Consider the following 22,670-nt stretch of genomic DNA (forward strand, 5'->3'; position numbering starts at 1 on the left):
AGCATAGAGGTAGGGTGTTTGCCTTGCACGCAGCTGACCCAGGACTGAGGCGGGTTTAATCCCCAGCATCCCATATGGTCCCCAAATTGCCAGAAGCAATTTCTGAGCACAGAGCCAGGAATAATCCGAGTGCCGTCAGGTATGGTCCAAAAACAAAATAAAAAAAAATTTTTTTGAAGGAAAACCCTTATTTAAAGATGACTTGGGCCAGAAGAGATCAATGGGCCGAGTGTATTATTTGCATGCAGGAGACACAGGTCTGATTCCCAGTACCATAGTAGGCTCCCCCAGCACTAAGTTGGGAGTAGCCCCTGAACACCACCTGGTGTAACACAAGCTTTGGCTGCAGGAGGCTTTTTACCCAGAGAAGATAAAAAGGGTAGTGGAAGTTGTGGTCTGAATGAAAAACAGTGACTTAAGAGTTCTCAAGTTGGGGCCGGAGAGATAGCATGGAGGTAAGGTGTTTGCCTTTCATGCAGGAGGTCATCGGTTCAAATCCCGGCACCCCATATGGTCCCCTGTGCCTGCCAGGAGCAATTTCTGAGCCTGGAGCCAGAAATAACCCCTGAGCACTGCCGGGTGTGACCCAAAAACCACACACACACAAAAAAAGAGTTCTCAAGTTTCCAGCATAGTGCATTCTTCCAGTTGTACACACTTGGCCTCAGATAACTCACTACTGTACTAGACAGAGGTCACTGCTCAGGGTCCTCTTCCAGTATTTGGGGAATCATATGCCTCAGTGGGGATCTAACTAAGAATCCGCTGAGAGCAACAGTTAACCCTGTGTAAGGCCTCTCTGGCCCTTTTGTGTTAGTAGTAGTAGTCATACTCCCAGCTGTGGTGCAGCCAACTTAGTTCATGGACAGGAAGGCTACCAGCATTAATCTTGGCAACTCAAAACCTGTTTAATTTTTTTTTTTTTTTGGTTTTTGGGCCACACCCGTTTGACACTCAGGGGTTACTCCTGGCTATGTGCTCAGAAATCGCCCCTGGCTTGGGTGGACCATATGGGACGCCGGGGGATCGAACTGCGGTCCTTCCTTGGCTAGCGCTTGCAAGGCAGACACCTTACCTCCAGCGCCACCTACCCGGCCCCAATAATTTTTTTTTTTATATCCTTTTCCGGATCTTTGTTTTGGGGCCATACCTGACAGTGCTCAGGGGTTACTACTCCTCGCTCTGCTCAGGAATTGCTCCTGGCAGGATCAGAGGACCATATGAGATGTCGGTGTTCAAACCTGGGTGGGTCAAAGTGTAAATGCCTTCCTTGCCCGATGTATTCTCTCCAGATCCTTGAAACCACTGTGCTCACTTTTAATCACTTTAGTCATATTTGGGGAACAATAAATTCTTCCACTTGCAACTCCAAAAAAAGATCAATGATTAGGGACATGAAGAATAATAGTACAGTGAGTGTTGTATTAAATAATTAAAGATGGTGGATGGTGAAGGATGGAGGCCTTTGTCCTTAGGCCCCGGCCACGTGGCTTCATCCCCCATCAACCAGAGTGGGTCTAGGGTCCAGGAAAGCGACGGGTATTGAGCTCACTCACAGGCAGGCATCAGAAAGTATCAGTTTTATTTATACCCTATCCACCACATGTGTGGCTTATATCATAACCTATTAAGCAATTGCTATTCTTAGCTAGCCCTGCATCTTAACTCCTTTTAGCCATCTTCCCTTTGACCTCCATGCTGGCCAAAAACCAAAAGTGCAAAGCTCGCAGAGCCCTAAGGCCTTATCTACCTTTTCCAAGACCCCTCCCAGGAATGGGCGGGGTCTTGCAGGTAAGGTCAAATTACCTAGGGAGAAAGGAGGGATGAGGCTTCAAGTGAGTAGGGCACTTAACATGCACAAAACCTGGGTTCAATTCCTAGCATTCCGTAAGGTCCCAGCATCACTAGATGTAGCCCCCAAACCAATAAACCAACCAAAAGATGTTGGCTGAAGATTTCTGGACAAGTTTTCTGGCTCTGTAAAGTAGAAATAAAGTGCTAGTTACTGTTGCAAGTCAGCCCCTGAAGAGGTTGACTGATGGAGGGATGGAGGATGAGGCCTTTCTCTTCCAGCTCGGAGCACTCGTCTGCCACCCAGTCTAGCTGATGGTTCTGAGGTGAAACGGTGGGTAAACAGCTCGCAGACAGTCAGGCTCGTGGAAATATTAGCTTTATTCAGTGGACAAGACTGAAGTCCAAAGACTTAGCCTCAGTTCCAGCAAAAAAAGCCTCGGCCTTCCACAGACCCTTGTTTTTATCCCCCAGTCAGGTACCACCCAATGGTGGGATCAGATACCAACCAGTGGTGGAAGCAGAATCAGGTACTACCCTAGGGTGGGTACAGAATGCCAGGTCACACCCTAGGGTAGGGCACAATCACCAATCAGTTTAGGGTAACATAGTAATCCCCTAAAATATTTAGGTACACAATTCCCCCATTTGTTTTTAGTAAACAAACAATATTGTCTACAATTATTAAAGGAAAAATTAGTCAATAATAAGAGTGGCTGTTTGCATAAGCACATCACAGGAAAATGTAAAGAAAAACTTCTAACCTAAACACAGGGTGTCTAAAACCAGAAACATGTATCAAGGAATCAACTACAAGCTCCTGAGAAGATAAATCTAAGACGTACATAGATCTTTCGAAGGGACACCAGAAAGGTTGTGTAGCAGGCAAGAAGCACCTTTTCTTTATTTGTTGTTGGCTTTTGGCTTGGCTTGCTCTCTCGCTTCTGGTCTTTGGGCAGCAGGGAGCCCAAAGGGAAGATGGCTGAAAGGAATTAAGATGCAGGGTAGCTAAGAATGGCTGAATGCTTGAAAGGTTATGAGATAGGCCACACACATGTGGTGAATAGGGCATGAATAAAGTTGATGCTTCCTGATGCCTGTCTCTGGATGAGTCTGATTCCGCCGTTCACCTAAACCTGGGACCCTCCAGCTGAATGGGGGTTGCGGAGCCACGTGGCCTGGGATGGCATCCACCTTCATCCTTCACCATCCAGCTCCATCCTTAATTCTACAGTTACTAAAGAGGGGAGGTAGCCTGGTGCAACCAGCACTGAAAAAATTGTTACTGCTCCCTGGGGCCAAGCAATAGCACAGGTATGGGTGTCTCCTCCCCCAAGCCTGCCTGGAGTAATTTCAGCACTGAGCCAGGAGTATCCCTAAGCACCACTGGGTATGGCCAAATAAGTCATTGCCCCTGGATTCTCAAATGCATCCCAGACCTTATAACCTAAAAAGTCTGAGCCAAAAGTAACCAAGCCATTCCTTAGTCTCTTTAGTTTAGACATTCAGTTACTGTTTGTTATAACCTTAAGAGCCCCAAATTAGCAGGTAGAGCATTTGGCTTAAACGTGGCCAAACTGGGTTGGATTCCCGTGCCTGCCAGGAGTAACCCCTGAATGCCACCAGGCATGGCCCAAAAACCAAAAAGAAATCAAACAAAGGGCCGGGCGGTGGCGCTAAAGGTAAGGTGCCTGCCTTGCCTGCGCTAGCCTTGGACGGACCTCGGTTCAATCCCCCGGTGTCCCATATAGTCCCCCAAGCCAGGAGCAACTTCTGAGCGCATAGCCAGGAGTAACCCCTGAGCATTACTGGGTGTGACCCAAAAACCAAAAAAAAAAAAAAAAAAAGAAATCAAACAAAGGCAGAATAAAAGGTGGAACTCAATCTTTATTTACAGGACACCATAAGATATGAAATTCCACATAGAAATAAGAAATCCATCGAGAGATGCTTCATACAGTATGTACAGTTTGGAACTGTTCAAGTAGTTTCCTTGTAAAAAGTGCTACAATAACAAACCACATTTAAAAAGAGTTCTTAGAAGAGAAAGAGTCAGACACACTTAGGAGCAGACGAAGTTCACTGACAAGCGTTGTTCTAGACAACCTAAAAGTTGAAAGTCCCAGGAGCACTGTCCTGAACTTGGAACGCAAAGCCTTCGGAGGTCGCTTCGGGCACAACGCTCTGATCCTCCTCTTCCTAGAAGCAGAACAACAAAACAATATAGTCCCAGAAAACTGTGTCTTTCTTTGTTTTTAGTTCTTTTTTGTTTTTGTTTTTGTTTGTTTGTTTGTTGGGTCACACCTGGCCGAACTCAGGAGACCATATGGGATGCCGGGATTTGAACCACCAACCTTCTGCATGCAAGGCAAAATGCTTTACCTCCATGCTATCTCTCCAGCCCCCGTTTTTAGTTCGAATTTGGGTCATACCTGGCTGGTATCAAAGCAAACCTAGCAGGGCTGGAGAGATAGCATGGAGGTAAGGTGTTTGCCTTTCATGCAGGAGGTCATCGGTTTGAATCCCGGCGCCCCATATGGTCCCCCGTGCCTGCCAGGAGCAATTTCTGAGCCTGGAGCCAGGAATAACCCCTGAGCACTGCCGGGTGTGACCCAAAAACCACACACACACACACACACACACACACAAAAAAAGCAAACCTAGCTTCCTATGTGCGTAGCTCCAGTCCCTGAGTTACCTCCTGGTCCCCTGGATTTCAATTTATTCTACTTATTTCATTTATAAATATTTAAATTTTCAATTGAGTCACACCGTGAGAGACAGTTACAAAGTTGTTCACAACTGACTTTCAGTCGTACAGTGTTCAAGCGCCCCCCCCCAACCAGGGCACATATTCCTCCAATATACCCAGTTCTCCCCACTAAACTCCTTACTCCCCCAACCAAGTTTCTGCCTTTAGAGCAGAAACTAACCTCTTTTTTTTTTTTTCATCCTTTTTAAAATTTTTCCTCTTTATTCCTTTTAGGCACTATGATTTGCATATTTAATTTTCACTTCAGTTATTTTCAGTAATTTTTTTGGGGGGCCACACCTGGGATGCCGGGGATTAAACCCGGGTCTGTCCCAGGTTGGCCTCTAGCAAGACAAACACCCTACCGCTGTGCAATCGCGCCGGCCCCTATTTTCAGTGTTTTAAATAGTGGAGGGGGGAAGGAGTGATCTGATTGTAAAGCAAATAGGGTGTTTGTCTTATAAGTGGCTCCCTCGAGTTCAGTCCCTATCACCCCAGATGAACCCCTGAGCTCTACCAGCAGTGATCCCTAAGCTCAGAGCTAGGAGTAAGCCCAGAGTACCAAAATAAACCAGCAACATGTGAAAAACTTAACAGTAAACAAGTAATGAAGTGCTGCTGAAATAGTAATTCCTAAGTACCTAGAAGACAAAGGCTTGCCTGAGTTAATAAAACTATGGGCTTGAGCAATAGCAGAGGAAGGGCATTTGCCTTGCATGTGGCCAACCCCAAACGAACCCCAGTTCGATTCCCAACATCACATATGGTTCCCCAAGCCTTCCAGGTAATCTGAGTGCAGAGCCAGGAGTAAACCCTGAGCCTTGCCAAGTGTGACTCAAACCACCCCCCCAAGCAACAAAACTACAATTAATTATTTTTCTTTTTCACTGTCATTTTTCAGTAGAAAAAGTAAAAAATAGGGAGCTAGCAAGGTATTACAGCAGATAAAAGCTTGCCTTGCCAGCTTGGGTTCAATCCCTGAGCAGAAGAGTTAAGCATAAGCCCCGAGTACAAAAACCAAAGATCAAATCAAAACATTACATGTTACTCACCTCTACAGAGAAATACTTCTCAATTAAGCTTAGCGATGCTTTATATACAGATTCATTTTCGTGGTTTTGTAGAGCTTCAATTTTGTCCAAACCACCACACTCTTCAATCATTATACTAAGTTTCTCAGTTTCACCTAGTTTCTCAGCAGCCTAAGAGAAAAATTTCAAGTTTACTGGTCTATAACCTGAAACATGACTTAAAGAAACACAATGTCCACATTTGCACATTAATGAATGTCATTTGTCACAAAGAAATAAACACCAGTTTCTTCCACAAGCCTTGGGAACAGACTATGACATCTTATATTAGGGGCGGAATTTGGGTCACACCCGGCAGTGCTCAGGGGTTACTCCTGGCTCTGTGTTCAGATATAGCTTCTGGCAGGCTCATGGGACCAGATGGGATGCTGGGATTTGAACCACAGTTCGTTCTGAACGGGCTGCATGCAAGGCAAATGCCCTACTGCTGTGCTATCCTTTTGGCCCCCCCATGACATCTTTCTAATCAACCACTTACACAGCTTATAACAAAGACTTTCTTCTCTGTGCATGAAAACACAAAGTTAATTTTAGCGTTGAGGTGATACAGTGAAAGCAAAGAAGCAAGGTTGTTTGCCTTGCAAGGGGCCGACCTGGGATAAAGCGTAGATCCTTGGCAACCCATAACAGTCCCGAGCTTGCCAGAAACGACTTCTCAGGGCAGAGCCAGGAGTGACCCCAAAACAAAAATCCATAAAACTTAAGTGGAGTACCCGAAGTAATAGTACAGTACGCTTGCCTTTCATGTAGCCTACCGAAGTTTGAGTCCCAGTATTATGCTCCTGCAGTAGTCCACAAGTATGGCCAGGTATGGCCAAAACAGAAACAAAATAACACAAAATAAAAATAAGACCAAAAAATTTAAGTAAATTGCACTTTTTTTGTTTTTGGACCACACCCAGTGATATTCAGTGGGTCACTCCTGGCTATATGCTCAGAAATCGTTTCTGGCCTGAGGGACCTTATGGGATGCCAGGGACCTAACCGCAGTCCCTTACCGCTTGCGCCACTGCTCCGGCCCCAAGTAAACTGCTTTTGAAAGAAAGGCAAGATGGAGCCAGACCAACAGCACAGCAATAAGGCGTTTGCCTTGCACACAGCCAACATCGGAAGGATCCCGGTTCAAATCCCAGTCTCCCATATGGACGGGCAAGAGCGACTTTTGAGCACAGAGCCAGGAATAACCCGAGTAGCACCAGGTGTGACCCAAAAACCAAAAAAAAAAAAAAAAAAAAAAAAGGGAAGACAAAATATTGACTATGGCAAGCCAGACATAGTACAGGAGTAAAACTTGCATCCTGCTGACCCCAGATTTCAAACCCCAAACCACCTTATGGGTGAATATCCAAAAATTGTTTTCTTTCATAAGCTTATGAAATAGCACCAATGGATATTACTTCAATTCTGATCAGAGCGTGCACTGGTCTTCCTTCTTAAAATTCTGTGTTGTGGGGCCGGAGAGATAGCATGGAGGTAAGGCGTTTGCCTCTCATGCAAAAGGTCATCGGTTCGAATCCCGGTGTCCCATATGGTCCCCCGTGCTCGCCAGGAGCGACTTCTGAGCATGGAGCCAGGAGTAACTCCTGAGCACTGCCGGGTGAGACCCAAAAACCAAAAAAAAAAAAAAAAAAAAAAAAAAAATTCTGTGTTGTGGGGGCTGGCGAGGTGGCGCTAGAGGTAAGGTGTCTGCCTGCAAGCGCTAGCCAAGGAAGGACCGCGGTTAGATCCCCCAGCGTCCCATATGGTCCCCCACCCCCAGCCAGGGGCAATTTCTGAGCACTTAGCCAGGAGTAACCCCTGAGCATCAAATGGGTGTGGCCCGAAATAACATACAAACAAAAAAAAAAAGAATTCTGTGTTGTGTATTTTTATTAGGAAATGTAGAGCACAGAAGCTTTTTGACTCTGTGGCCTACTTTCTCCATGAGTTTAATGCCACCTTATAATGACTTACCTGGAAGATATTTGAAATGGCATCCAGGATAACCAGAATAATTTTGGTGTCTTTTGCTGTTAGAAGGTTCATCAATGGTTCTATTACGCCACAGTGAACAAGGTACACAATCTGTTCAACTGATCCACCGCTTGTATAGTTGGTCACAGCCCAGACAGCTTCCTTTTGTGTCTTAAAGTCAGCCTAGTCAATAGAAAAAAAACAAACAGGTCGACACCAGAATAATAAAACCATTCATAACATAGCAAAAAATGAACTGTTTCAGAAAAACAGGCTGGAGTGATAGAACAATGCAGAGCTAGGAGCACCTCAAGGTGTGGGCCATAAACAAAACAAAGCTAAACAAAATGCTAAAATACCCATTTGTTTCCAACTAACTTTAAATGAAAGGTGGCAAAGGAATAGAAATAGAACTCAATTCTGAGTTGATCCTGGTTCTGTCCACAGCACCACCAGGTGTCACTACTGAGCACAATCAAAAGGAAACATGGCTAGTGACTATGTATGGCATTTATCCTACATGCAGGATAAATAGGATATAGCAGCAGTGGTTATGACCTGATTTCAATCCTGGCACCACAGAGGTTTCCTAAACACTGAGATAGACCCTGAGCACAGCCATTTGTGATCTTAAACTGCCATACACACTCCCAAAAGAGATTGTCTTTTTGTTTTGTTTTGTTTTTGTTTTTGTTTTTGGGCCACTCCTGGCTCTACGCTCAGAAATCGCTCCTGGCAGACTCGGGGGACCATATGGGATGCCGGGATTTGAACCTTCTACATGTAAGGCAAACACCTTGTCTGCATGCTATCACTCTGGCCCCTAAAAAAGATTGTCTTAAGGCCTACAGAGATAGCTCAAAGCAGGAAACCTGGGTTCAATCTCCAACCCCAACTCCCAGTTCAAGCCGAAGGAACTCAGGACCACTAGGAGTGACCACCCTATTTATATCATTGACCACTTTCTCACAGTCAGTGACAGCTCAATAGGCTGAAGTTTGAGCTTGGCATGCAAGTGCCCCAGGCCAGTTCAATGCCCAAAACCACAGGCCTCCCTGAGTATCCCTAGGTGTGACCCAAAACCAGATTATTTCTTAGGACTGAGGAAACAGCTCAAAAAGTTGGAGCAGTCCTTGCTGAGACCTCTGTGGCATTCTCAGAAAAGAAGAATTTCTCCATGAACTACAACAGCTCAATGCAACATCCTTTATTCTGGCACAGAAACATTCCATATGTTAGCCTTATCAAACTTCCAAACCAGTAAATGTTTCAGATCTATAAATCCTGGACCAATAATACTTCAATATCTTGTAAGTGTCAGCCCAGTAGTGTCACAGGAAATCTGATGGAAAAAAAGTTACAAGCTCAGAGGCCAGAGCAGTGGTGCAAGTGTAAGGCGTTTGCCTTACCCATGCTAGCCTAGAATGGACCGCAGTTCGATCCCCTGGCATCCCATATGGTTGGTCCCCCAAGCCTGGAGCGATTTCTGAGTGCATAGCTAGGAGTAACCCCTGAGCATCACCGGATGTGGTCCAAAAAAAAAAAAAAGTTACAAGCTCAGTGAGCTGCTCTTGGTTCTATGTTCAGAAATGGGCCCGGAGAGATAGCACAGTGGCGTTTGCCTTGCAAGCAGCCGATCCAGGACCAAAGGTGATTGGTTCAAATCCCAGTGTCCCATATGGTCCCCCGTGCCTGCCAGGAGTAACCCCTGAGCAACGCCGGGTGTGGCCCAAAAACCAAAAACCAAAAAAAAAAAAAAGAAGTAACCAAGGTGATGCTCAGGTTCCATGTCATACTGGGGCTGGAGGGCCTGAAGAGACAGTGATCTGATCCCTAAGGCTGTCTACATGTAGAATGCCATCTCCATAGCTTGGCCATCCATGAGTCTCAGCCCCAGAAGAGCACTGGGATAAGCAAACTTAACCTCTGCATTGCAAGCACATGGGAGAAAAAGTGACCTAGAGTAAGCACTAGGATGTGTGAGCCCATCCAACACCACAATCAAGTGTGTGATCACCCAGTCATGACAGCAACAGAGAGAGGGGAAGCAAGGGGAACTGTTACAGCACATGTACGAGCAAGAGGGTCAGGGATGTGCCACCAATGTAAAGCCAAGCTGGGTTGAGACCCAGCACTCAGGACCTTCCCAAAAGGGACTGCCCTTCCCAATGCTGAGCAATCCCAGCTCCACCAACAGCTTGTTCATAAACATGAATATTTCAAAGGCTGCATCCATTACCTTCGAGAGAACACCAACAAGAAATGGGACTAATCCATGATTCACGACTTGCTGTATTTGGTCCTGGCGGCCAGCAGTGATGTTGGACATTGTCCATGTAGCTTCCTTCTGAATATTACTTTTGGAATTCGTGAGCAGGCTGGGAAAGACAGCAAGTGCTCCTGCATCTAGTACAACCTGAGTCTGTTCATCGGTCCCAGTGACAATATTTCCTATGGCTCTTAATGCAGGAGTCTAAAGAAAAAAAAAAACGTATTTGTTATTTCCCCAGCACTGCTACAAAACTATTTCAGAGTTCTAACAAGAGAGACTGGAGAGATAACACGGAGGTAGGGCATTTGCCTTGCATGTGGCTGACCCAGGACACCAGGACGAAGCCAGGTTCAATTCCTGACACCCCATATAGTCCCAAGCCTGCCAGGAACAATTTCTGAGTGCAGAGCCAGGAGCAACCTGAGCGCAGCCAGGTATGGTCCCCAACCCCCAAAAAAAGTTTTAACAAGAAGACCATCATGACCTTATATATGTACAATTTTATTGTGGGGCAGGGTTTTGGCCACACCCAGCACTCTCAGGGGTTATTCCTGACTGAACTCAGCAAGTATTCCTGCTGGGCCCAGGGGACCATATAGGATGCAGGGTCTCCAACCCAGTTCAATCGCACATGGAAGGTGAGTGCCCTTACCCACCGTACTATCGCTTCATTCCCTTGTATTTTATAAAAGTCACGTGAAAGTTAGCAACTTACCACTATTGGCAATTCAGAAGCTCCTAGAAGTTTCACAAGCTGGGGTACAACTCCTGTTTTCACGACCATCTCAATCCTTTCATTTGGACCATCAGTAAGGTAGGAAATGGCCCAGCAAGTGTCGGTTAGTACTTCTGGATCATTGTGTAGTAGAAGGCGAGCTAAAGTAGGAAGAATCTGTTCCACTGCATCAAGTGGGGGTGCAGGATTTTTGTTTCGACAAAGGTTTGAAAGTGTCCAAGTAAGATTTCGCAAGTAACCACACTAAGAAGAAACAAAAGTGTGAAAAGAAAAAAATGTTTCTTAAAAACCAATTTTTGAGGACTATGGGAAAAATCAAAACCAGGAAGTAACTTTGCTAATATTAGTAACTTACTGATAAAGATGACATATCGGGAACTGCAAGAAGAGCCAACAATGGCTCTATTGCACCGTACTTGATAACCAAGTCTCGGAGGGTTGAACCATCACCTGAAAAAAGGACAAGGTAAGCATCTTTATATGTCCAGTACTGAGCACATCAGCAATGGTGTGGCATGCAGTGACTCAAAAGAATTTAGAAAGCAACCCCTTCATTAACAATAGTGCACACTAGTGTCATAAAGAGAAATAAAATGCCTATGGTGTGTGTGTGTAGGGGGGAAGGGATGAAACTGGGGACACTGATGGTAAGAAAGGTACACTAGTGAAGAATAAGGTACCGGGCCTGGAGAGATAGCGGCATTGCTGGGTGTGGCCCCAAAACAAAACAAAAAGCCTGCTTGGATTGGCTGAGTTAGAGAGGTGGTCCGAGCAGCTTTGCAGTGAATGGTGCAGAATTGAAAATTCAGAGTTGGGGGGCCGGAGAGATAGCATGGAGGTAAGGCGTTTGCCTCTCATGCAGGAGGTCATCGGTTCGAATCCCGGCGTCCCATATATGGTCCTCCCGTGCCTGCCAGGAGCAATTTCTGAGCCTGGAGCCAGGAATAACCCCTGAGCACTGCCGGGTGTGACCCAAAAACCAACAAAAAAAAAAAAAAAAAAAAAAAAAAAAAAAAAAGAAAATTCAGAGTTGGAAAATTCGTTTCGTGGCATTTTTCGGTTGACTCTTTTCGTTTCAAAAGTCATCTGAGGGCCCGGAGAGATAGCACAGTGGTGTTTGCCTTGCAAGCAGCCGATCCAGGACCTAAGGTGGTTGGTTCGAATCCCGGTGTCCCATATGGTCCCCCGTGCCTGCCAGGAGCTATTTCTGAGCAGATAGCCAGGAGTAACCCCTGAGCATCGCTGGGTGTGGCCCCAAACCCCCCCCCAAAAAAAAGTCATCTGAGACGCCAGAAAATACGGTACTTTCTATGACTGAAACTCAATCATGAACAATACTACAACCATGTACTTATACAAAAAAAGGTACCTGCAATGTTTCCTAAAGCCCAGACAGCTTGTTCACTGATGTGAGCGTGGGAAGATGCCAACAGAGAAATGAATGCTGGGATGGCACCTCCAACCACCACAGCATTTGTCTGTTCTGATGTCCCAGATGCAATGTTGGTAAGGGCCCAAGCAGATTCAAACTGAATGGGACTACAATCAGTTCTGCCCAAGAAGGACACGAATTTCGGAATCAAACCAGCTCGAATTATATTGTCAATAGGGGGTTGTTTTTCCCTAGACAGCAGTTTCCTGTGCACACACACACACACACAAAAAAAAAAAAAGATGGTTAGAGTTTATTTAAAAATGAATTCCAAAACCAACTCGAGTTTAGAACTATAGACAATCACAAATACTAAATGATTTTCTGGAGACTGGAGAGAGTATAGTGGACAGGGTGTTTGTCTTCATTGCAGCTCTCCCAGGTTTGATCTTCAGAATCCCATACAGTTCCCCCAAATTCCCCCAGAAGTGGTCCCAGAGCCCTACTGGTGTGGTCAACTCTTAAAAAAAAAGTGTGTTGGGAGGGGAAGGTAAGTCACTAGAGAGACGATAAAAGGTGCTTGGTCTTGTAAATTTAATCCCCAATACCCCATAAAATTACCTAAGCCCAACCAGCAATGATCCCTATACAGAGTCAGGATGAAGCCTTGAGCACTGCTGGGTGTGGTCCTCTTCCTCCTCTGCCCCAAATATTCTAAATTCTAAGCAGTAAGTACTCCTTTCTCTGACACTAATTTGACATGTTATTTTGACTAAAAATGGTTATTATGCCAAAGATGGAGTGATAGTACAGCAATAGAGCATCTGTCTTGCACGTGGTTGATCAGGAGAGATCTGGGTTCTATCCCCAGGATTGCATATGGTCCCCTGAGGCTGCCAGGAATGATTTCTGAATGCAGAGCCAGGAATAATCCCTGAGTGCTGCCAGGTATGGCCCAAAAACCAAAAGATAAAATAATGCCAATGGAGCCTTGCATGGGGTCAAGCTGAGTTTGATCCCCAGCATTCCATATGTTCTCCTGAGTACCACCAGGAGAAATTTCTGAGTATAGTCAGGAATGGGCCTTAGCACTGTCAAGAAGTCCTGAATATCGGGGCTGGAGCAATGGTGCAGCTGTAGGGCATTGCACGCACTTGACCCAGGATAAACCTCGGTTAGATCCTGGTGTCCCATATGGTCCCCCAAGCCAAGGAGCTATTTCTGAGGACATAGCCAGGAGTAATCCCTGAGGGTCACTGGGTGTGGCTCAAAAACAAAACAGGAAGCCCTGAATATTTCACCGCAAAAGACAAAAACAAAATAAACTTAAAAAAAATCATATGAAAATTATAAAAGTATAAAATTATACAAAAGGTTGTGCCAGAGCAATATAGCACAGTGGGTTAGGTGCTCGCCTTGTTATGAGGCCAACTCAGGTTTGAATGATCACAGGCAATGGTACCAGAGCACTAGGAATGAATCCTGAGCATCGCCAGGTGTAGACAAAAAGCAAGCAATTATAAAAAAGATTTAATTGAGGGCCAAGCGGTGGCGCTAAAGGTAAGGTGCCTGCCTTGCCTGCGCTAAACTTGGACGAACCGCGGTTCGATCCCTGGTGTCCCATATGGTCCCCCAAGCCAGGAGTAACCCCTGAGCGTTACCGGGTGTGGCCCAAAAACCAAAAAAAAAAAAAAAAAGACTTAATTGATCAAGATTAGAATTGGAGGGGACTGGAGAGATAGTATAGGGGGTATGATACTTGCTTTGTGAGCACTGCTAGGTACTCAACCTCTCCCTCTCCCCCACAAAAGGCAAAAGTGAGGAATCCTGCTTTGAAGATCCCTCTCCCACTGGGGGAGAGGGGTTCCTGCCCTCCACCCTGCTCTTAAATATTCATCTGACCAAAAGACTAGAGGTGGGATTTTAGGCAACAATTAATTTCACTCGAAACAGCGCTACTGCTGACTAGGGTCTACAGAGGTTAGGAGGATTGCACACATCTGACCCGAGTTTAATTACAGCACCCCATATGGTGCCCCCTAGCCCATTAAGAATAGGGATGCTGCTACTGAGTAAAACCAGGAGTAGGCCTTGATTACTAATAGGTATCACCTAAAAGCCAAAAAGACATATTTTAACCTTACCCATATCATCTTTTTCTACCAATACCCCCAGAATTTTTAAATGACTGAATTTGTTACCAATACTAAAGAAATAGACTTACCTAGCAGCTTGAGTAGCTTGGAGCTGGCTTTCCAAATTGTTGCTATTTATGCCTTTGACAATGTCATCAACAGACCAATTTACAGTTCCCTATAAGAACAGTAAAGATAATTTGAAAATTAATCATTTTTAAAATTAAATGTAGCTCTCATGAAGACATCTGGATAAAAACTCAAAAACACTTAAAAACTCAACCTCGGTTGTTAAAATAAAAATGATTAATATAATAAAAAATAATAAATCTCTTGCTTCATAAAAAATAAACCTCAACCTCAGGCCGGAGAGAGAGGATGGAGGTAGGGCGTTTCCCTTGAATACAGAAGGATGGTGGTTCAAATCCTGGCATCCCATATGGTCACCTGAGGCTGCCAGGAGGGATTTCTGAGCATAGAGCCAGGAGTAACCCGAGGGCTGCTGGGTGTGACCCCAAAACCAGCACCAACAACAATAACAAACCTTACATTTAATTTTCTCTTACTGGTAATTGAGATTTTCTTTGGGGGGAGGGGGAAATCACACCCCTTAGCACCATGAGTATGGCCCCAAATTATTATTATTATTATTATTATTATTATTATTATTATTATTTTGGTTTTTGGGCCACACCCGGCGGTGCTCAGGGATTACTCCTGGCTGTCTGCTCAGAAATAGCTCCTGGAAGGCACAGGGGACCATATGGGACACCGGGATTCGAACCAACCACCTTTGGTCCTGGATCGGCTGCTTGCAAAGCAAACGCTGCTGTGCTATCCGGGCCCCCCCAAAATTTAAAAAAAAAAATAGAGATAAGATAGCATGGAGGTAAGGCGTTTGCCTTTCATGCAGAAGGTCATCAGTTCTAATCCTGGCGTCCCATATGGTCCCCTGCCTGCCAGGAGCAATTTCTGAGCATGGAGCCAGGAGTATCCCCCGAGCACTGCCGGGTGTGACCCAAAAACCAAAAAAAAAAAAAAAAGAAAAAGAAAGTCGGTGGTTCGAATCCCGGCATCCCATATGGTTTTCCTGAGCCTGCCAGGAGCGATTTCTGAGCATAGAGCCAGGAGTAACCCCTGAGCGCTGCCGGGTGTGACCCAAAGACCAAAACCAAAAAAAGAAAAAAAGAAAAAAAAAAGGGGAGCTGGAAAGATAGCATGGAGATAGGGTGTTTGCCTTGCATGCCTTGCATCCCATATAGGTCCCGTGAGCCTGACAAGAGTGATTTCTGAGTGTAGAGCCAGCTGTAACCCCTGAGTAGTCTGAGCACTGCCGGGTGTGACCCAAAAAACAAAAACAACAACAACAAAAGATAATGCTAGAAATTCTCACTTTTTTTTTTGCGGGGGGGGGGGGGGGGCACACCCGGCGGTGCTCAGGGGCTACTCCTGGCTGGCTGCTCAGAAATAGCTCCTGGCAGGCATAGGGGACCATATGGGACACCGGGATTCGAACCAACCACCTTTGGTCCTGGATGGGCTGCTTGCAAGGCAAACTCTCCCGGCCCAGAAATTCTCACATTTGAGTTTGTATTCTATGCCATGTGTAGTACTGATAATCTGCTAGATGTTGCTTTCATAGAAAGACTTGAGAAAGCAATGCTATACCCAACTACAAGAGATAACACCCTTTCTCCTGAGTAAATAAATGTGGCAAGGAGCCAACCTTAAAACAAATGCTGTGGGGGCCAGAGTTAGCAGTGGTAAGGCGTTTGCCTTGCATGGAGAAGGACGGTGGTTCGAATTCTGGTCCCCCGAGCCTGCCAGGAGCGATTTCTGAGCATGTAGCCAGGAGTAACCCCTGGGTGTGACCCAAAAACAAAACAAAAACAAAAAACAAATGCTGTATACTATAATTATATAGCATTTCTTGCCTTTTCCAGTGTAGAATCATATACTATAGGAATTCTAAGAAAGGAGAATATTTTTCCTCTTAGGGTTACCTGAGTGGATGCAAAAGGGATCTGAGTATAGTACTCTTAAAAAGAGAGCATACAGGAAGTATCCACAAGAGATAGTACAGCGGGTAAAACATTTGCCTTGCACACACCCAAAAGTGTCTGATCACTGGAACCATATATGGTCCCACAAGAATGATCAGAAGTCCCGGCGTGCAGAGCCAAGAACAAGTCCTGAGCACTGCCAAAAACCAAAGAGAAAAGTAAGAGAATGTCAGGCTGGAAAAAAAAAATCAATTACCAGCACAGCATGCTACCCACCTACCTGCCTCAAAGACCAGACACTCTCAAACTCCAGCACTACTGAAGAGCCAAAAAATAAGCAGAAAAGTGTCCAGTAACTTTGAGATGAGAGATAACATTTGTAAATAGAATATTGTTGATATAATGACAGTTGAACATGGATAAGCCCTTGTCACGCAGGGTATATAAAAAAAAAACTAGAGCTGGAGCCACAGCACAGCGGTAAGGCACAGCGATAAAGTGTTTGCCTTGCACGTGGCCAACACAGGACAGACCCTGGTTCAATTCCAGGCATCCCATATGGTTCCACAAGCCTGCAGGAGCAACTGAGCACAGTGCCATCGGGTGTGACCCAAAAACAAAACAACAAAAAAAGTTGGAGAGGGACCCAGGGTAGAGACCAGACTAGCACCTTTGAGAAGCAGCCTTTTCTTTCTCTCTCTTTCTCCTCTCTCCTCCCTCCCCCCCCCCCCCCCCCCGCATTCCTGGGCAGTTACAAATTAGCATCCCTGGGTGGGCACCTGGCCCCACCTGGCAGCTTTGCAGCACCTGGCCCTTGCAGCCTTGGGCCTCTACAACCATACAGCTAGTAGTCCTGCAGCTGTGCAGCTAATTGCAGTCTGCAGGACTGCCAGAAAAAATGCAGCACTTTACTGCAGTATTCTGCAGCAGAACAGTATTCTGCAGAATATGAACCTGAGATAGTACAGTAGGTAAGTTGTTCCCTGAGTGCAGAGTCAGGAGTAACCACCCCTGAGCATTTCCAGGCGTGGCCCCAAAATTTACTACAGTGAATAGGACTTTTGCCTCCCACGTGGCCAATCCAGGCTCAATCCCTGGCATCTGGCATCACATACGGTTCTCTTGAGCCCCACCAGGAGTTATCCCTAAGCAGAGTCAGGAGTAAGATCTGAGAACTGCCAGGTGTGATCCAAAAACAACTAAAAAGAAAAGAAAATATTGGGCCGGAGATAGCACACCAGAAGGGTGTTTGCCTTGCAAGTGGCCAACCCAGGACCAACGCTGGTTCAAATCCTGGCATCCCATATGGTCTCCTGACCCTGCCAGGGGCAATTTTTGAGCGCAGAGCCAGGAGTAACTCCTGAGCATCATCGGGTGTGACCCAAAAACAAAATATAAAGGAAAATATGCACCTAAAAGTTACTGGGGCCAGAGCAACATTACAGTGGTAAGGGCATTCACCCTGCAAGCAGCTGACCTGGGTTCAATCCTCAGCAGGATCCATATGGCCCCCAAGCCCATATGGTGATCCCTGAGCAGAACAACCATTGAAAGTGGCCCCAAAACTAAATAAACAACAAGGAAGAAGTATCAAAAGTTAGCAATGAAAGCACATGACTGAAAGGTATTTCAGGAGATCAACCTAAGGAACGCTGGAGAAGAGTACAAAACTTTAAGAGGCTTCAGGACCGAAGAGATAGCATAGTGGTAAGGTGTTTGTCTTTCATGCAGAAGGTCATTGGTTCAAAACCTGGCATCCCATATGGTTCCCCTAGCCTGCCAGGAGCGATTTCTGAGCCTGGAGCCAGGAGTAGCCCCTGGGTGTGACCCAAAAACCAAAAAAAAAAAAAAAAAAAAAAACTTAAGAGGCTACCAAAAAAGGATACCACAGGGCCAGAGCAATAGCACAGCGGTAGGGCATTTGCCTTGCATGCAGCCAACCCAGGATGGACCCCAGTGCAATTCCCAGCATCCCATATGGTCCCAGGAGCCTACCGAGCTCCGGTGATTTCTGAGCTCAGAACCAGAAATAACCCTTGTGGGGCCGGAGAGATAGCATGGAGGTAAGGCGTTTGCCTTTCATGCAGAAGGTCATCGGTTCGAATCCCGGCGTCCCATATGGTCCCCCGTGCCTGCCAGGAGCAATTTCTGAGCATGGAGCCAGGAGTAACTCCTGAGCACTGCCGGGTGTGACCCAAAAAAAAAAAAAAAAAAACCAGAAATAACCCTTGAGTGCTGCTGCCAGGTGTGATCAAAAACAAACAAAAAAAAAAAAAGGGGGGGGGGGGCTGGAGAGATAGCAAGGAGGTAAGGTGCTTGGCCTTGCATGCACAAGGACGGTGGTTCGAATCCCGGCATCCCATCCCATATGGTCCCTGAGCCAGCCAGCGTAGAGCCAAGAGTAGGCCCTAAAAGTTGCTGGGTGTGGGCCCGGAGAGATAGCACTGTGGCATTTGCCTTGCAAGCAGCCAATCCAGGACCAAAGGTGGTTGGTTCGAATCCCGGTGTCCCATATGGTCCCCCGCGCCTGCCAGGAGCTATTTCTGAGCAGACAGCCAGGAGTCACCCCTGAGCACCGCCGGGTGTGACCCAAAAACCAAAAAAAAAAAAAAAAAAAAAAAAAAAAGAGTTGCTGGGTGTGACCCAAAAACCCAAAAATAAAGAAAAAAAAAATCACATATATCTCACCACATAACCCTTACACTTTTTCCCCAGTAACAATGGCATTTAAAAAAATAGTTCAATATGAGAAAGCCTATATTGATTTTCTGAGCTGCTTACTTCATAAGCGAAAGCATATTTACCTGGTTGTTGCGGTTTTCCTGCAGTGGAGAAGTAGCATCATCAGGAAACGAGCTGACATTTCTCCTTTTCAGCATCTGATCATCCTTCTTGGCTTTCCTGAGCTCCACGTTAACTTCTATTCTGCGCCGTCTCATTTCCTTGAGAAAATAGGTGACTTATTACAACAACTTGCTTATTACAACTTACTACAACTACTCACTACTCATTTAGGTGGCCAAATGAGGGAATGAAAGGAAGTCTCTCCCCCCCAAAACCGTCAAGGCTTTCACCCCTTCTGTAGACATCTATCCACAAAAAAGAAACAGGCAATCACAAAAAGTACTCACTGTGCTATCTTTGCCCTTGTTCTTGAATCTGTTAAGGCGAGCAGCTGGTGAATTGGCATTCTCATTGGTGGACATGGTTATGAGACAAAGGGAAAGCTATAAATGGGGAAAAAGGAGAGGAAAGGCCCCTTTAATAATTCTGTACCACCCATCAAGAGCTGTCAACAAGCCGCAACTGAAGCAGCACTAGGTCTCAGAGGAACAACTTCCGTTTCCAGGCCTGGGTGGGGGTGTGTGTGGGGGTGTGTGTCCACCTCATCCTGTCCCCCTCCACTACCAAGGACCAAGAATTCTAAGTAACCCAGCTAACCCTCAGAAATGCAACTCCAAGCGAGGAGTATCCTCAGGGCAACGCCAGGTGTGGCCGAAAAGCAAATTAAAAAAAAAAAAAAAAAAAAAGTAGAGAAAAGGAATGGAGGGGTTGGAGAGAGAGGTGGTTCGAATCCCGGCATGCCAGGAGGGAGCACTGCCTGGTGTGACCCCCCCCCAAATAAAAACAAAACACGAAAAGGAATGGACTCCCAGCTGCATCCAGCTCCATTTCCTAAGGAGCCACAATTAAAAAAAAAAAATCCAAACCAAAAAAAAAAAAAAGAATTAAGCGACTGCCGTTAATGTAACACATTCCAAAGTCTTTATTTCAATGAGATAAAAAAACGTGTTCTTTTTTTTTAAAAAAAAAAAGAAAAGAAAAAGGAAGACCAACGTGTTCTTCCATTCTTTCATCACGCCACTGGTGGACCCGGCACCTTGCATGCATGCATACAACTTCGCTTCGGTCCATCTGGAGCGGCCACTAGGCGTCTGGGACAACCAACCCACCCCCAACCATCACAACCACCAAGACAGTGAGGCCACTTCAGCTCAGACAAAGAGGGGGTTCGCTGTGTGTGTGTGGGGGGGTGAAACTGCCCCCCCCCAAAAAAAAGTGCATCCTCGAAGATGCACGATCACATTCCCCTCCCCATCCTGGGAGCCTCTATTGTCTGCAAAATAAATAAATAAAAGGCCTAAACCTCACTGATGCAGTTTCAGAAGAAAACGGGGTGCACGAAGGTCTCCCCGACACCCCGGGGTCGGGGTTGGGGTGGGCCTCACCTTGGCCCAGCAGGACCCCGCTAACAAGTCTCGCCGTGACGGGGGGGGGGGGTCCTGCAGGGCAGCAGCCGCGCTGACAAGCTGCCCCGGGGCCCGGCAGTCGCTTGCACGGCTCGGGAGGGGACCCCAAAATTCTCAAGGGTGCTGGGAGGAAAGGGCTCCTCCCGGGGACACAGGGGGCAGACTCGGGGGGTGTCTCCTGCAGCCTACCGTCCCCTCCGTTCCATCGCCGGGCCCGAACCCCACTGCTCGGACCCCAAAGCCAGGCTCGGGCGCCCAGGCCTCGAACCCGCGGCCCTCCGATCACCCCTGGCGGCCTGGGAGGTTTAAAAGGCCCCCAAAGGCCCCAAGCTGCCCCCGAGGCCGCATGGACGAGCCAAGGCCCCACCACGCCAGGCCAGGCCCGAAGCCGGGGCCTCGCCTCGCCTCGCCGTGCAAGGGCTTACGTTATACCGTTCGGCCCGGACCGCGGCCCCCCGGGTTCTCACCGCTCCAACCGGCTCCGGGTTCCACAGCAGTTGAGGGGCGGGAGGTCACGGCTCGGGGGGCCCCAGACGTTCAACTAGCTGCAGCCCGGACCAAGACCGTGTGGCTCGAGCCGCCGGCCGGCGCGATTTAAATTTCCCGGTGACGCTGCCTTCCCATTGGCTGGTTCGAGCGCACGCCGCGCGCTCATTGGTGGGTTTGAAAAACACGTTGGGAGGGGGCGGGAAGTGGCGGCGAGAGTCTCGCGAGAAGAGGGAGCGGCCCCAGGGCTGTGGCCGTAACAGCGCCCCTGAGCACTTTGCCCCACCCAGCCACCCACCCAATGGAAAGACTACAGATCCCGACATGCCGCGCGCGCTCGCGCGGACTTCCGGGTTCTCCACCCATCCACCCCACCACGCACACACATTCATCACACCTGGTCCAGAGGCCTCTCTAGGTCTCTGGGTCTCTGCAGAAGGTGCATGCCCGCTCGCCAGGTAGCATGGTTGTCAGGTCACTTCACTGGGCGGGTTTTTTTTTTTTTTGTTGTGTTGTGTTGTTTTGTTTTGTTTTAACCAAGTCGACCAGAGTCAAGTCATCCTCTTAAAAATATCCTTGCTTGCAATATGCTTGCAATATGCTATTGCATTGGTCTGTGGAAAATTAGTTTGTTTTTATTTGTGTAATCAGTTTAATAGGAGACATATATAATCATTAAAATTTTTAAAAAATAACAAAAAATTACAAAAAAATTAAAAATACTTACTTTGAGGGGGCATCAAATAAAAATCAAATCCTTACTTTGATGGAGACTCAAGTAAAAATCAAAACCTTCCTTTGAGGGGGAATCAAATAAAAATATCAAATCCTTTGAGGGGGAAATCGAATAAAAATCAAATACTTTGAGGGAGACTCAAATAAAAATCAAAACCTTCCTTTGAGGGGGAATCAAATAAAAATATCAAATCCTTTGAGGGGGAAATCGAATAAAAATCAAATCCTTACTTTGAGGGGGAAATCAAATAAAAATTCTAACTTGGCATTTTTGAAACTTAAGACAATGAAGACAGTTTTTTGAGCAGAAGTTTCTGGTCACTATGGAGGGCAGGTATAAAGCAAATGGATGTTGGAATTTTTTTAATTTCCAACTAAGAAAAAAGATATAGTGTTTCATGGGGCCTGTTGGAGAGAATATAAAAGGGAAAGGCTTTTGTTTTGCTTGTAGCCCACCCAGGGTCCATTCCCCACACAGCCCTGATCACTACCTGGTGTGCCTCTCCCCACACCAAAAAAGTCCAAATTAAATGTGCATAATAAAGGACTAAGAAAGGAGCCAGAGAGATAGCACAAAGGTAGGGCATTTGCCTTGCAAGCGGCCAACCCAGGACCAAAGATGGTTCGAATCCTGGCATCCCATATGGATCTCCATGCCTGCTAGGAGTGATTTCTGAGCAGATAGCCAGGAGTAACCCCTGAGCGCAGCCAGGTGTGGTCCAAAAAACAAAAATAAATAAATAAATAAATGACTAAGAAAGTCACAGATATGTTTATATTTATAGGGAAGGTTTATTTTACCTCTCCAACCTAGAGCCAGGGGTGGCTCTCAGCATCAACAATTGAGGCATGAAAGCCAAATATATATATTTTTGTTTGTTTGCCTGGGTGTGGGTGCTGGGAGTTGTGTTACACTCAGCAAAGCTCTACAATTACTCCTGGATCTGCACTCAGGAATTACTCCTTGCAGGCTCAGGAGACCAGAGTGAATGCCAAGAATTGAAACTGGTTCAGACATGTGTAAGTGTGCAAGGCAAAGGTCCTGCCTGCTGTATTATTCCTCCCAAAACCAAGCATTTAAATACTATGTTAAC

General features: G+C 46.3%; 1 protein-coding gene across 2 annotated transcripts; it reads right to left on the bottom strand.

Annotated features, from left to right (window-relative positions):
* Nucleotides 1-3,894: 3,894 nt before the first annotated feature.
* Nucleotides 3,895-20,925, bottom strand: KPNA2 (karyopherin subunit alpha 2). 2 transcript variants are annotated; one of them, XM_049779540.1, is made up of 11 exons: nucleotides 20,823-20,925; nucleotides 19,237-19,332; nucleotides 18,910-19,047; nucleotides 14,192-14,280; nucleotides 11,965-12,233; nucleotides 10,951-11,045; nucleotides 10,575-10,838; nucleotides 9,827-10,060; nucleotides 7,588-7,770; nucleotides 5,596-5,745; nucleotides 3,895-3,990 (listed from the first exon to the last, which is right to left on the bottom strand). In XM_049779540.1, exons 2-11 carry the CDS (start codon nucleotides 19,309-19,311, stop codon nucleotides 3,898-3,900), a joined length of 1,590 nt encoding a protein of 529 aa, XP_049635497.1. In that variant the 5' UTR covers nucleotides 19,312-19,332; nucleotides 20,823-20,925; the 3' UTR covers nucleotides 3,895-3,897. The 2 variants fall into 2 exon arrangements, with proteins under 2 accessions (XP_049635497.1, XP_049635486.1); XM_049779529.1 differs by having other exon boundaries at nucleotides 20,781-20,908.
* Nucleotides 20,926-22,670: the final 1,745 nt, after the last annotated feature.

The sequence above is a fragment of the Suncus etruscus genome, chromosome 1 (genome assembly GCF_024139225.1).
Source record: "Suncus etruscus isolate mSunEtr1 chromosome 1, mSunEtr1.pri.cur, whole genome shotgun sequence".
Classification (NCBI taxonomy): Eukaryota; Metazoa; Chordata; class Mammalia; order Eulipotyphla; family Soricidae; genus Suncus; species Suncus etruscus.

Excerpts from the sequence above, each read along its gene's own strand:
- KPNA2 (XM_049779540.1), bottom strand. The coding sequence starts at position 19,311 with ATGTCCACCAATGAGAATGCCAATTCACCAGCTGCTCGCCTTAACAGA. Across the intron at positions 10,839-10,950 it reads CCGATATGTCATCTTTATCA|TGTGGTTACTTGCGAAATCT; the intron begins GTAAGTTACTAA and ends GTTTCTTCTTAG. Across the intron at positions 5,746-7,587 it reads CCATTTCAAATATCTTCCAG|GCTGCTGAGAAACTAGGTGA; the intron begins GTAAGTCATTAT and ends TTTTTCTCTTAG.